General features: G+C 44.5%; 1 protein-coding gene across 3 annotated transcripts in view; it reads right to left on the bottom strand.

Annotated features, from left to right (window-relative positions):
• The window catches only part of COL19A1 (collagen type XIX alpha 1 chain), a 2,241,461-nt gene that overhangs the window by 1,902,052 nt on the left and 327,252 nt on the right, over positions 1–12,157 (bottom strand). For all 3 annotated transcript variants that reach the window (XM_069606203.1, XM_069606204.1, XM_069606205.1), the window contains exon 5: positions 7,764–7,887. In XM_069606203.1, the coding sequence (XP_069462304.1) occupies positions 7,764–7,887 (124 nt within the window). The remainder of the gene's footprint in view (positions 1–7,763; positions 7,888–12,157) is intronic.

Here is a 12,157-nt window from a genome sequence, read left to right as displayed (position 1 = left end):
GCCATGCAAAATTGGGAATTAAATAAACATAGCCTCCCGTGCTGACCAATGACAATACAAAATAAAATGCATATCTCAGGATAAATGCAAAGGGCCTCTGTGTCACACGCTAAGTCTCAAAGGATATTCAGTAAGTATGTTTGTCCTATTTGGTGCTTCAAATGGGTTAAGTAGAGCTCGAGATATTTCAAGTCGATAGTTCCCAATGAATCACAAGCTTCGAGAGAGTCGAGTTGATGATGTGGTGCGGCCCTGTAGTCGTAATCGGCTCAAATCAGGTGAATAAACCAGCCAAGTGATCGGGCGAGCCGGTGTATCGTCTTGGTCATGTCAGCAGGAAGAGATCCAACGATATGAGGTGGTTCTTCAGTAGCGATTGGCATGAAAAGGGTTGTAGTGCAGGCAGGCGATGGGTTGAGTCAGCAGCTTGATGCATCAACAGCGGATCAAAAAGCAGTAAGTGTCAAAGACAGGTCTAGATGCTTGCAACAGCTTAAAATGTATTTCAAAGCTCTTGGGCCGACTCAAAAATAAATTGAAGCTGGAAAACATGGTCCTAGTGGTTTCCCGACATCTGGGTGCTGGGGACCCCATGTAGGGTCTCCAGGAGAAAGGTACATCATTTGGTCCGAACTTCCCAGCCAGCAAGGTTTTGGAGAGCATTTTCAGGGTTCTGTCACCTCCAGTGAGCAGGTTCCTGGGTAACAGTGGTCTCAGCTGTTGTAGGTTTGTAGAGCCAGCAGGTCACCCCATGTTTTCCCCCTGGATGGTTAATGGAAGGGTTCTTCTTCAGTATTCCAAAAATGATTCACAGGGGCTGGTCTCACCTCTTAAGTAGGCTATATTGTACAGCAGCTTGGTTCCCTTCTAGCATGCGGTAAGGAGTCCAGTCCTTGCTGCTGGTTTATAACCTTCTGCTTGGCCATGTAATACCCAGAGTGCCTTGTCTGCAGGAAGTGAGGAGGAGGTGCAGGAAGTTCGGGAGCGCCAATGAAGGTGGGATCCTTCTGTGGACTGATGCTTCTCTCTTGAATATCCTAATTCTGTCCCCTCTGCCTGTCTGCCTACATCAAATAATCTCTGTTTAACACCACCCTGGTGGCAATTTTGCTTGACTGGCAGAGCCTGTACATTGAAGCATTGGACCTCGCCATGCCACCTAGGGCAATTTCTGTCTTCCTTTAAGGTGACAAGCCTTTCTGAGAGAAGACAAATGTTTTTTCTGGGGTAAAGCCCAAATGGTCTGTTTTGCAAGAAACTCAGTCCCAGACAGTAAATGCACAGGAGGTCTTGGATGGGAAACCCACTGGAAACCAAAATGACACCAAAAGGTTTCTGGCCAGTTTAATTGGGGATACCCAGAGGTCGCCATGCCATAACCAGGCCTTCCTTACATTTAGTTATGAATCAACTGCCACCAGATTCTGGAAGCACACACTTTTATAATTGACTTCAAGGTCAGAATGGCCCACTCTGTTACACATCGCTGCAAATGGTCTTTGTGGGCATGTACCCGTTTGTGCGGCACTCTGCTTTCGAGCAGTTCCAAGATGGATGCCCGCGAGATTCCCCGTACTACCTGCAGCGGTCCAGTTTTTGCACGTCTCTTCGACGTACGGCCTACTGCTCATGTGATCCTTTATCCGGAATCGAAGCGGACGGTGCTTCGCGTCGCTTCTGCTTTTGACGCTCCTTGAGTTTGCTTCTGAATCTTCTACCTACCTCCACTAGTCAAAACTACTTACATCTTCCGTTTCTCCTAACTCTGTTCTCTCCCCTCATTCAGATTCTCCCTTCAGTCTTCGTCTGCACACTGTTCATTCAGACCAATCCGGCAGACTTGTTTGTTTCCCGTCTCTCCTAGACATCCGTTAGAGTAAGTTTAGTCCTTTTAGGGCTCCCCCCTCTCTCCGATTAGCTTACTCACCTGTTCATTCCTTCCAGAGTCTCCTGCTGCTCCACGATACTTCCGATCTCCAGTTCTGAACAGTCTTCCTCCAACTTCGTCCCTTCGTTGGTGAGAGGATTACTTTATGCTTCCCCTTCCCTGTTCTACTTTATTCCTCTTCTGACATTCTCCTAATTTCCCTCTCCTGTGGACGTAGGAGAAGCCTCCCGTGTGAAATCCTTTTCTGCCATCCGTCGGGGAAGCTTCCACTTCAACTTCCTCCCAATCCAGCCGAAGAGGGACTCGACCAGGGTTTTCTTCCCATTAGAGGGTTTCCCTGGCGGTCCTGCCCTTTCTCCTGGGTTACTTTATCCTGGGTAGGAGAGGTCAGGGCTGTCTCTGGGTAACTTTCACGGCTGCATTGGTCCTCCCATTTGGTTTCATCGATCTGTCAAGGTGAGCCTTATAGACTTTTACAACAGCTTTATTACTCTGCTTAATACAAACATAACACACTCTTGATGGTAGATACTGGATGCTGGAGGTTTGGGCCCCATCAGTCTGCTGACAGGAATACAAATGTCACTTTGCACTGCCATGATCCCAAACTACAAGTACGCTTCTGAAAGGTGCCAGTTGAAAGGCCAGCAGAATGTAATGCTCGCACTATGCTTTTCAGGATGGAGCATTATGAAAGAGGGTCTGATTAGCAGCCCTCACTTTCAGAGATTGATTTAACTGTATCATTTTAATCATGGACAACAAACAAAGCTCAGTCTATTCCAACCTCACACATAGTATTCTTTCACACTGACCAACAATCTTGAAGACCACAAACCCACCACCTACAAAGACAAAATCCACTCCCAAATGGTGAAGGTCATCACAAGAGAAGTGCTTACACCACTACTCAACGCCACAAGCCATCCCTCATGAAAGGCACCTTCTGAGATAGACTGAAAAGGCAACAGAGCCCCCTGCTGAGGAAGCACAACTTCAACCCTGGCAGCCTGGCTAACTCTTGGTCCATCAAGTATGTACCCTTCTTCTGCAAAGCGATCAAGAAGAATGTCACCATCCAGCTTCAAGAAAGGATCATGCAGCACAATCTGGTAACAGACTACCAATCCAGGTGCTGACCATAATGCAGTGAGGAGATATCCAACATCCAAGTTATTGATGAAACCCTCCACAACATTGACAAATGGGACCCCCTACCCACTCCACCGATTCAATGGTTCTGCATCCTTGGGAACCATTTACCATAAGGATCACCTAAACATCCTAGCCACCCAAATTGACTTCAATGAAACAGTCTTGTACTGGTTAGCCTGGAGAAAGGTCTTTACAATGGTGTCACTGCCATGGTGTGCAATTTCACCAGTGCAATAACATTGGCAAGGAAACAATTAAGGTGTTCTGAATGAAACAGAAGAAACCATCTAGTTTATAGGAGGTGAGCTAGGGGTGGATGACAGGTTGGAGGATGTTATGAACAAGGAAGTACTGGCACACCATCGGGACATTGGAGCATGCATCAGTGCACCACATTGGAGCCGACATGTAGGTGACCTGTAACATGTCATCTACCCTGAGCAAGTGAGGTCAGCAAAGTCTAGAGTAGGGGTGCAGGAGCAGGATCGGGTTGGTGAAGGAAGGATGCACTGTTTGGGGCATGGCTTGGTGGATCAGTCATGGGTAAAGGAAGTACCATCCCTTCAAGGCAAGTAACAGTGGCAGAAGCAGGATGGTAGTGAAGGCAAGAAACCCCTTCAAGGCAGGGGAAAGCAGCAGGGACAAGCTGGGGCAAGGCCCCCCTTCAAAGTGAAACCCTTGCAATGTAAAGGCCCATGAAAGGAGAATTCAGCAAAGCCAATGCACCAATGCAAAGACTGACATGGTAGCCACAGGCGAAATAGAGATATTGAACCATTTGCATTCCACTTCTCGAAAGGACACCAACTCATCCAGATTCCCCCAACAGATCACAGAAATGACCAATATGCTGTGGAGTGCCACGTCTCCATCCTGAGCCCTTTCATCAACACCCTCTTCCCAGAACCTCTTGGGGACCTCACCAGCACTGACAACTGGATGCACCAATAAGCAGATGGCAAAGCTTTGGATCAGTGACATCATGGACTGTGGCACTGTGTGTCCCTCATCCGAGCCTGGATGTCTCATCCAAGCTTCCATGTTAAGCAGCTACCGGAAGCTTAACATGACAAAGACTGAATACACTCTCCTTGGAAACCCCCACAAACATTGCCAAGGACAAAATTGACAGCTGGAAATGAAGCTTCACAGATTCATACCTCGGCTCTCGCCTAATGTCAACTCTCTCAGCTTTACCAATGACGTTTACCTCGCACTCAAAATACACATTGCCAAGAAGATCCAAACCCTATAGTACCAGCAGTTCTATGTGAAAAAGTTGTTAAGAAAAAAAGTCGCCAGGAAGGAGATTCTTTTCCCTGTGCCCTGAAAAGCCTTTCCGGACATATTCTAGGACTGGTTATATTTATTATGATATCCTCCAGTCATAGAATATTTGGGGAAAGTGCTTGATTTTCTTAAGAGTGCAAAGGTGGGAAAATGTCACCCCTTGGCGACCTTTTCTCCAGCGACTTTATCACTGGATACCATAACTGCTAGCATAAGTAAGGCCCATCAGCTCAGCTCTGAGTTTTAGAGTAGTCAGCCAAACTCTGGTCATCTCCTACCTGGATGGTGGAAATGTCCGACTTACAGGAATCCCAGATACCACCTTGGATCCCCTAACAGCTTCCCAGCATGCTACAGCATGCCTCATCACTGGACTAAGAAAATTCAACCACATCACCCTCATCCTCAAGAAATTGCACTGTCTGCCTCTTCGAGTGTGCAAACACGTCTAAGACAGCCTGCATCAACCACAAAGCAGTCACCACCATAATACCACTCTAGCTGGCTGAGAAACACACCATCTATGGAGGCCAGTACACCACTAGAAGCCACTACAGACTACTACCAAAGAACTGTAAGAGGGAAACACTAGGAAACTGTAATGTTCCTGCTACATGGTCTCTGTAATTAGATATCAATGCAGATCAGACACTGCTCCTCCATATTGCCTTTCAGGAAGGATCTAAAGATCTTGCACTTCAAAGAACATCTTGCCAATTGCTGTTTGCTCCACTCAACCCTACATCTCCCCTTCCAGACATCCCCAATCACCTTCTTCTTTTAACCATCCCAGCAGCCTGTGCTCCCCCTCACCAACTACCTGTAACCGCGTGGGTGCATCCCTCGTGTATAGTGCACTATTGTTTACCTGCTAGGGTTTTGCTTTATAAATGCCACACCTAAATACATGGAAGCTAACTTGAAGTTAGTGTTCAATTGATCCTGTTGCTCGGGTAAAGAAAGTGTTCAGTAGGAACGCCAAGTCAATCCAACACCAGGGCCAATTGTCATGTATTCCTACTAGGATTCTCCTTGCAGCCTGCACGCTTCTGTCCTGTGGCGGGGGGGGGGGGGGGGGGGGGAGGGAGGGTGGAGGGGGGGGTAAGGAGGGATACTCCTCACCAGGTACTAGGATTAGTCTGGTTAAGCAAAGGGTATATTTGGCCTGTACGCAGATCTCTGATTGGCTACTATTGTAAGGTCTATTTTCCTTAAAGCATCACAAACCCGGGCAATACCAAATGTAACTTCATGCCACACTTTTCAAAGAGATGGGAATATTAGTACAAATGCAGATGTACGAACTCATTTTATGCCATGGGATGCACTGTGATGTAAGCAGACAACTGGATCAAATTAAATGGAATATAGAGAACCGAAGACAGCGTGTCCGCCAAGAGGCCAGATGAAGAATCGCAGCATGTTTATTTAGGCCAGTCAGGCAAAAATGGAACGCCCCACATTATATATATATATATATATATATATATATATATATATATATATATATATATATATATATATATATATATATATGTTATTGAGACTCAACTAATAACACATACCATTGGCTTAAAGATATAAAAAAAACAACATTAGCTTGAACTGTGTGGAATTCTTACAACGTGATTAAATCTACTTGCTGCAGCCAAGAGAAAAACATCTCAAAACCAATCAGGTTTCACAATGCCTGCGGCCTCACACTACAACATCACTTCTGGATAAAGTATACTATTGATTGCAAAGTGCGCTGCTTACCTTCCCTGCATGAGCAAGCATTTCATCTGAAAACGCAAGGTGTGTTTCATCTCACTGTAGCTGTGACACGTTAGGCATAACACAAATCGCCTAACATGTGCTGTCGCGTTCAAATCTCGCTTCTTCTTCCTTATGCAAAACTCTAGGTTGCACCCAGCTAACCCCTTTACATTAGAAATCTTACAATCCCTGAATGGCCATTTTCCCAAGAAGTAGTTACTTTATATAAACTGTGTTCATAAAATGAAATATAAAAAGACGTTTTCACAGTGTTAATATATCATGTGGTATATTTGATTATAATTCGTTAACCGGAAAAAAGGATTTGTTAGGATTTTATTAACACAGTAGGACCACTTTCCCAAGGCAACATCTCTCTCTAGCGGTGACAACAGGTGAATCATGCAGTCTCTACTGTGCATGACTGCATCAAACAAACATACACCTGGCCTTTTATTATATTTTATGATTTGATGACTTCTGTCTTTTTTTACCTACATAATTCACAGAATTAGGGGATGCATATTATATAATTCTGCAGCTGATGTGCAAACAAAATCAAGATAGCTCAGCAGCTGGAAACTGATCCAGAAGGCAACCTGCACAAATATACAATTCAGCTTTGCCTGCAAAGTTTAGGCAAACAAGACAGTTGTATAGAGTTTGCTTTGTGCTGAGTTTGTGTCCAGTTTGAAAGTGAGCTCTCTTAAAAACGTGAACTTTTACAAACTATTGTGATATCCACTCTGGCTGTGCTGCCCTGAATTGTCCATGCAATGTCCGTCCGTGTTTGCAATAAGGTATTCAAGGTGCTAATCCTGGGGTGAATGCAGGAATTTGCTGTTCACGTGAGATATTTGAAGGGGATGAATGCTCACAGCTTTCTCAGTGACATGGAATTCATAACAAACTGAAGCAGTGATTCTACTCAAGGACTACCTGCGCTTATCCAGTACTGTTTGCTGAGCACTGCTTCGTCAATAGTGTCTGCATGGTCTCATTTCTCCCCACGTTCCACGGCTTGTAGTGTCGTGACCGGTTTCCAGCCACTTTCATACACACATTTGTCACATGATCCCCATGTCAGCTGCTCCTCGGCCTCACATCATCAGAAAGTGATCAAAGCCCTGTGTGAGGAGTTATTTGCCTTAATATCTAGCGAGAGTCAAGACACAGCATCTGGGCATTAAAGAAGTGTGGCGTTCATGAGAGTGACAAGTCCTGAAAACAATGTCTTCCAGAGCTGCGGGTTCTCCCTCCTCTCTGGAATTCAATTACATGTGGCCCACGAGCCATTTGAATGAATTTTTGCGTGTCTGGATATTGTTGCCCCTCTCCACACATGCAGGAGCAGGCGTTGTGCTTTTTGACTATCCACGTGGGGCGGGTAGTCCTATCTAAGGGAGTTATATTTTGTGGCTGAGCGAAACTATGAGACGCGACTATCGAGGACCTCCTTGTCAATAACGGGTAGTATTTACAGTTCAAAGATTAATCTGGTTAACAGATGTGGATATTGGAGGTTGGGGCCCATTTATTAGTATTTGTACTACATTCCTAGACAATCTTCCTATGCTGAAGCAGTGTAGGGCGCAAATTAGATGGCATACATAGAAAGTTAATTTATTCATGAGTTTTCTCAGGTGTTCTCATAGATAAAAACGTGCCTCACCTTTGGACTGCCATTTTGGCTCACAGCTTGCCATAAGTACCACCGTTCCTTTTTAGTGTTTCGTCTTACACGGAATGTAGCTACAAGGGAGTATTCTTCAGGCACTCCACCTGGGAACACCACCCTGCAAAGAAAACATACACAGATGTACCAGGTCAGGCCTGTAGACTTTTCATTGATGGCAATACAAGTGAGACATAATGAAGCAAATTATTTCTAATTTTAGGGTTTGGCCAACCATAGCTGTCACTTAATGCCCACTTCTAACAATTCACAAATGTTAGGTCAAGAGGGTAGCTCTTTGGGAAACATGGTCCCCTTGGAAACAAGATGATGCAGTGCAACGTGGGTTCAATCCTTGCATGGTGACTTCAAGGCAGAGGAGTTCACCAGTTAGTGATAAATAAACAAACACATAAATGTATATACAGCATAAATATGTTTACCCCCGCCCCCTAGGGATCATTAGTCCAGGACAGTCTAACAGCCTTGTGGCTGGACCATTGGGACCTGTTTAGCAAACATCAGTTAAGTTATGGTGGGTTTGAAAAGGCTTCATAAAACCCTAGCTCCTGAAATATGAAAGTAGATTAAGCCATTTCAGTCGCACATGTGCCACCCAGCAGCCAGACTGTAGTACACTGATGATCCCTATGAACTAATTTGCATACCCACAACACATTGCCTATCTGGCTACTGCATGGCGTGTGTTTTTTTTTCTCAAATAGCTTAATCTACTTTCACATTTCAGGGGATTTTTTTTTTCCAACTCTTTTGAAACCCATTATAACTTTGCTGTTGTTTGCTAAACATCCTCCAAATGGTCACATGAACCAAAGAGTGGTAGGAGGAAATGGGGGAGGACCAGCGAGGGGGTAAAAGCAATTGAGCGGGCTGGGGTACCAAGGAGAGTGGAGAGGGGCACATGGTGGGTGCCTGTGAGGACAAGGACAAGATTTTAATTTTCAAGTTTTTAGGGGAAATGCTGGGGGAATCTCGTGAGAATTGGAAGGCCATTAAACTACCGCAGGAATCTGCATAATCAGAATTGATTTCCGGGAAAATTATTGCGGAAATCGAAAGTGAAAAAAAAAATGTTTACACCTACGAAGGCCATGGCTGGTGGGCCCCAAAGAAACGTATTGGTGCAACATGTACAATGGCCACAGCTGAAGGTCGTGGTTAGTGGGCTCAGAAGAAACTATAGTATAACAAAACCCTGAACATTCAGCAAAAAAACTTGAACTAAGAGAAAGTTAAGATGATCAGATGTAACGCAACAAAACCCTTGCAATTCAGCAGATGTGGGAGTTAAGATGGTCATCACTTCCACAGCCACAGAATTTCAAGGGGTTTGTTGCCTTGAATCTGATCACCTTAACTCTCTCTTACCTAAAGTTTCCTCACTGAATATAGATACCTTTATGGTGACCTAGGAGATTAACAAGTATTACGGGCCACATTGGTCATTCGATGTGGACAGCTGTTCCACACTGCTACTGTCTCGGTATTGAGTCTATGAGAGTAACCAATGTAAAGGTATGTGGCAATTTTGCATCACATAATGTATTTGAAAAATAATTTTTCAAATGACAGTGGTGTAGGGATTAACTACATCTGGTAGACAATGAGAGTGAAGCAAAGTGCTTTGGCACTCTGGGTACAATGCACCCCGTATCTAGCTTCCCATGCAGAATGGCAAGTTGTGTATTGCCGCCTGTGGCCCTCTCCCTCCCACTGCACTGTCGGAATGGACCAGACATTGTAGGGTGTCTCCATGGGAGGCAGGAGGGAATTTCATACAACATAGAAAGATCCAAGTTCCCGACCAACCCTAAGCAAGCCAAAAGGAGGAAAACAATGCCTGCCAAGAGAATGCTCTGCTGCCTGATTATGAATTCCATAATCCCCTGCCATGACGTCACAATGGGTTGTCATTTTTTTACAATGGCAGATGTGAAACAGATTTGTCATATGGCCGTCATATTCCCTTGTTCCCCTCCCTCCTTGAAGCGCTTTGAAGCACTCCACCTGTGTATAAGAGCTGTATAAATAAACAATTACAATCCTGACATGCACAACGAACAAAGTTATCTATTTGAATTGTTAGCTTTAGTCTTTGAAAGCCATGAAATCCACGAGCGTTCATAGCAACCGAAATATTGGAGAACAGCACGCTTTTGTTTTTGTTTCAGTGGGTGTGTACTGTAGACAGATGTTGTTAGGGAGAACAGCACGCATCCTGGGACTCACAGGCTCCCTGAAATGATGACTATTGCATGTGCTGTTTTAATCTGCTGCTCTCAAAGGACGTTAAAACTGCTACTTCCATCCCAAATTGAACAGATCTCGAGGTCAAGCCCATGGGTTTAGACAGAAATGCTAAAGCCGTGCAAGGATAGTGCAAATGCCCAATGTTTTCTGTATAATCTCGTCGTAAAATCAAAAATCAAAAGCTAATGAGGTCAGCGGAGGAGCGCGGCCTTATACAGAATCCTGGTGGGTATTTGCAGAGGGATGCGTGGCTCATGAGGATTGCAGAGAGGGCCGGTTCGGTAGAGGCAAGAAAAAAAAGTGTTGTAAGAAAATATAAAAACGCGTTTTCTTATCAATGAGGTTAATTAATGCAGAGTGGGAAATCATGTGTCCTTGCTCTTCACATGACTTACTGATTTTCATTACAATCGTATTGAATGATGTTCATTTTCTTGACTCTGCACTCTAACCTGCCACTGAATAACCGGGATGTTGCTCAGAATCTGGACAATAATAGTTTGCATAGCTTTATTTATTAATTTATTATTACATTTGTATTGCGCACCTAACGCTCAGGCAACTGGGCGCATGATTTAAGATCGTGGTTACATGATCTGCAAGCTTAGGCGATTGGTTACATATGCATCAGTCTTACGAGTATGGTTACAAGATCTGAATGCTTAAGAGATTGGTTACAAATGCATCAGGCTTGCAAATATGGTTACAGGTTCTGCAGGCTTGCAGAATAGGTTACAATTGTAGCAGGCTTAGGGATTGGTTACGAATCAAACAGATGTCAAAATACAGCTTAGGGATATGGTTACAGGCTATACAGGACTCATGTACATTTTAAGAATATGGTTACAGGACAGGCACACTTTATGTAATGGTTCCATGTTTGCCAAGCTTAGGAGTAAGGTTACAAGTTAAGGAGTTGTAGGTCACAGAGAGTAGGGAGTATATACTTAAATGGCTTAGTTACGATGTGTGCATGACCTTGGTGTTGCAGACTAAGGTAAGATGGAGTCCTGGGTAAAGAGCCAAGTTTTTAGTTTTTTGTGGAATGAGGGAAGGGAAGGGTCCAGTCTTATGGCTACTGGAAGGGCATTCCAATAGGTGGCAGCCATGGATTGGAAACTTGAGCCGCCTGCTCTTTGTCTTTTATATCTAGGCTTAGTCAGAAAGCCGAAGTAGGGAGCAGGGGTGGGTCTAGCGGACTGGTTTTTTGTTATCAGGTTGGAGAGGTAGCATGGAGCACTGTTGTACAGGCATTTGTAAGCGTGAGTACTTTGAATTTAATCCAGTCCATCATTGGTAGCCAGTGGATGTTTTTTCTGATGGTGGAGATGTGGGCTGATTTGGGTATGTTTAGAGCTGCTCTTATGGCATTGTTCTGCACAATTTGGAGTTTTGAGGTGTTTTTGGCTGAAGAATCTGCAAAAATGGAATCCCAGTAGTCAATCCTACTGAGGATTAGTGCTCTTGCCAGGGTGACTCTGATGGCTTCCGTAAGATATTGTCTACAAGCCGTAACAAGTTTGGCTGTGTATGCGGATGCCGATGAGATGGCGTTAACTTGTTGACATAGACTCCTAAGGGCTTAACCTCTTTAGCAGTTATGAGGAGGTTGCCATCTATATTGAAGGAAAGGTACTGAGGTGATAGATTTTAGAGTTTGGCTTGGCTACCCATGATCAGGATCTCAGTCTTATCGTCATTGAGACATAGCTCATTCTGAGCCATCCAGGCTTGGATTGTATTTAGGGCATTAGTGTCAGTGGTGTAGTCCCCCATGATAGGAATTAGTATTTGGGTATTGTCAGAATAATTTGTATATGTGACACCCAAATTGTCCAGTTTGTCACAGAGAGGTTTAGTAAATGCGTTGTACATGGTAGGTGACACGCATGAACCCTGGGGCACTCCGCAAGTGACTGGGGTAGAACTAGCTGCTGCGGAGGATGAGAAGACTCATCATTCGGTTTGACAAGAATGATTTGATCCATGCTATGGCATTATTTGAAAAGTGAGCGTCACTGGGTAGGTGGCGGCAGAGTATGTTGTGATTAACAAGATCGAATGCTGCTGAGCGGTCTAAAAGGAGGAGAATGGCTACGTCGCCTCTATCTCTGATCTGG

Source organism: Ambystoma mexicanum, chromosome 4p (genome assembly GCF_040938575.1).
Source record: "Ambystoma mexicanum isolate Mex_15411 chromosome 4p, UKY_AmexF1_1, whole genome shotgun sequence".
Lineage (NCBI taxonomy): Eukaryota > Metazoa > Chordata > Amphibia > Caudata > Ambystomatidae > Ambystoma > Ambystoma mexicanum.
The sequence above is the reverse complement of the archived record's forward strand: the minus strand, read 5'-3'. Positions and strand labels throughout refer to the sequence as shown.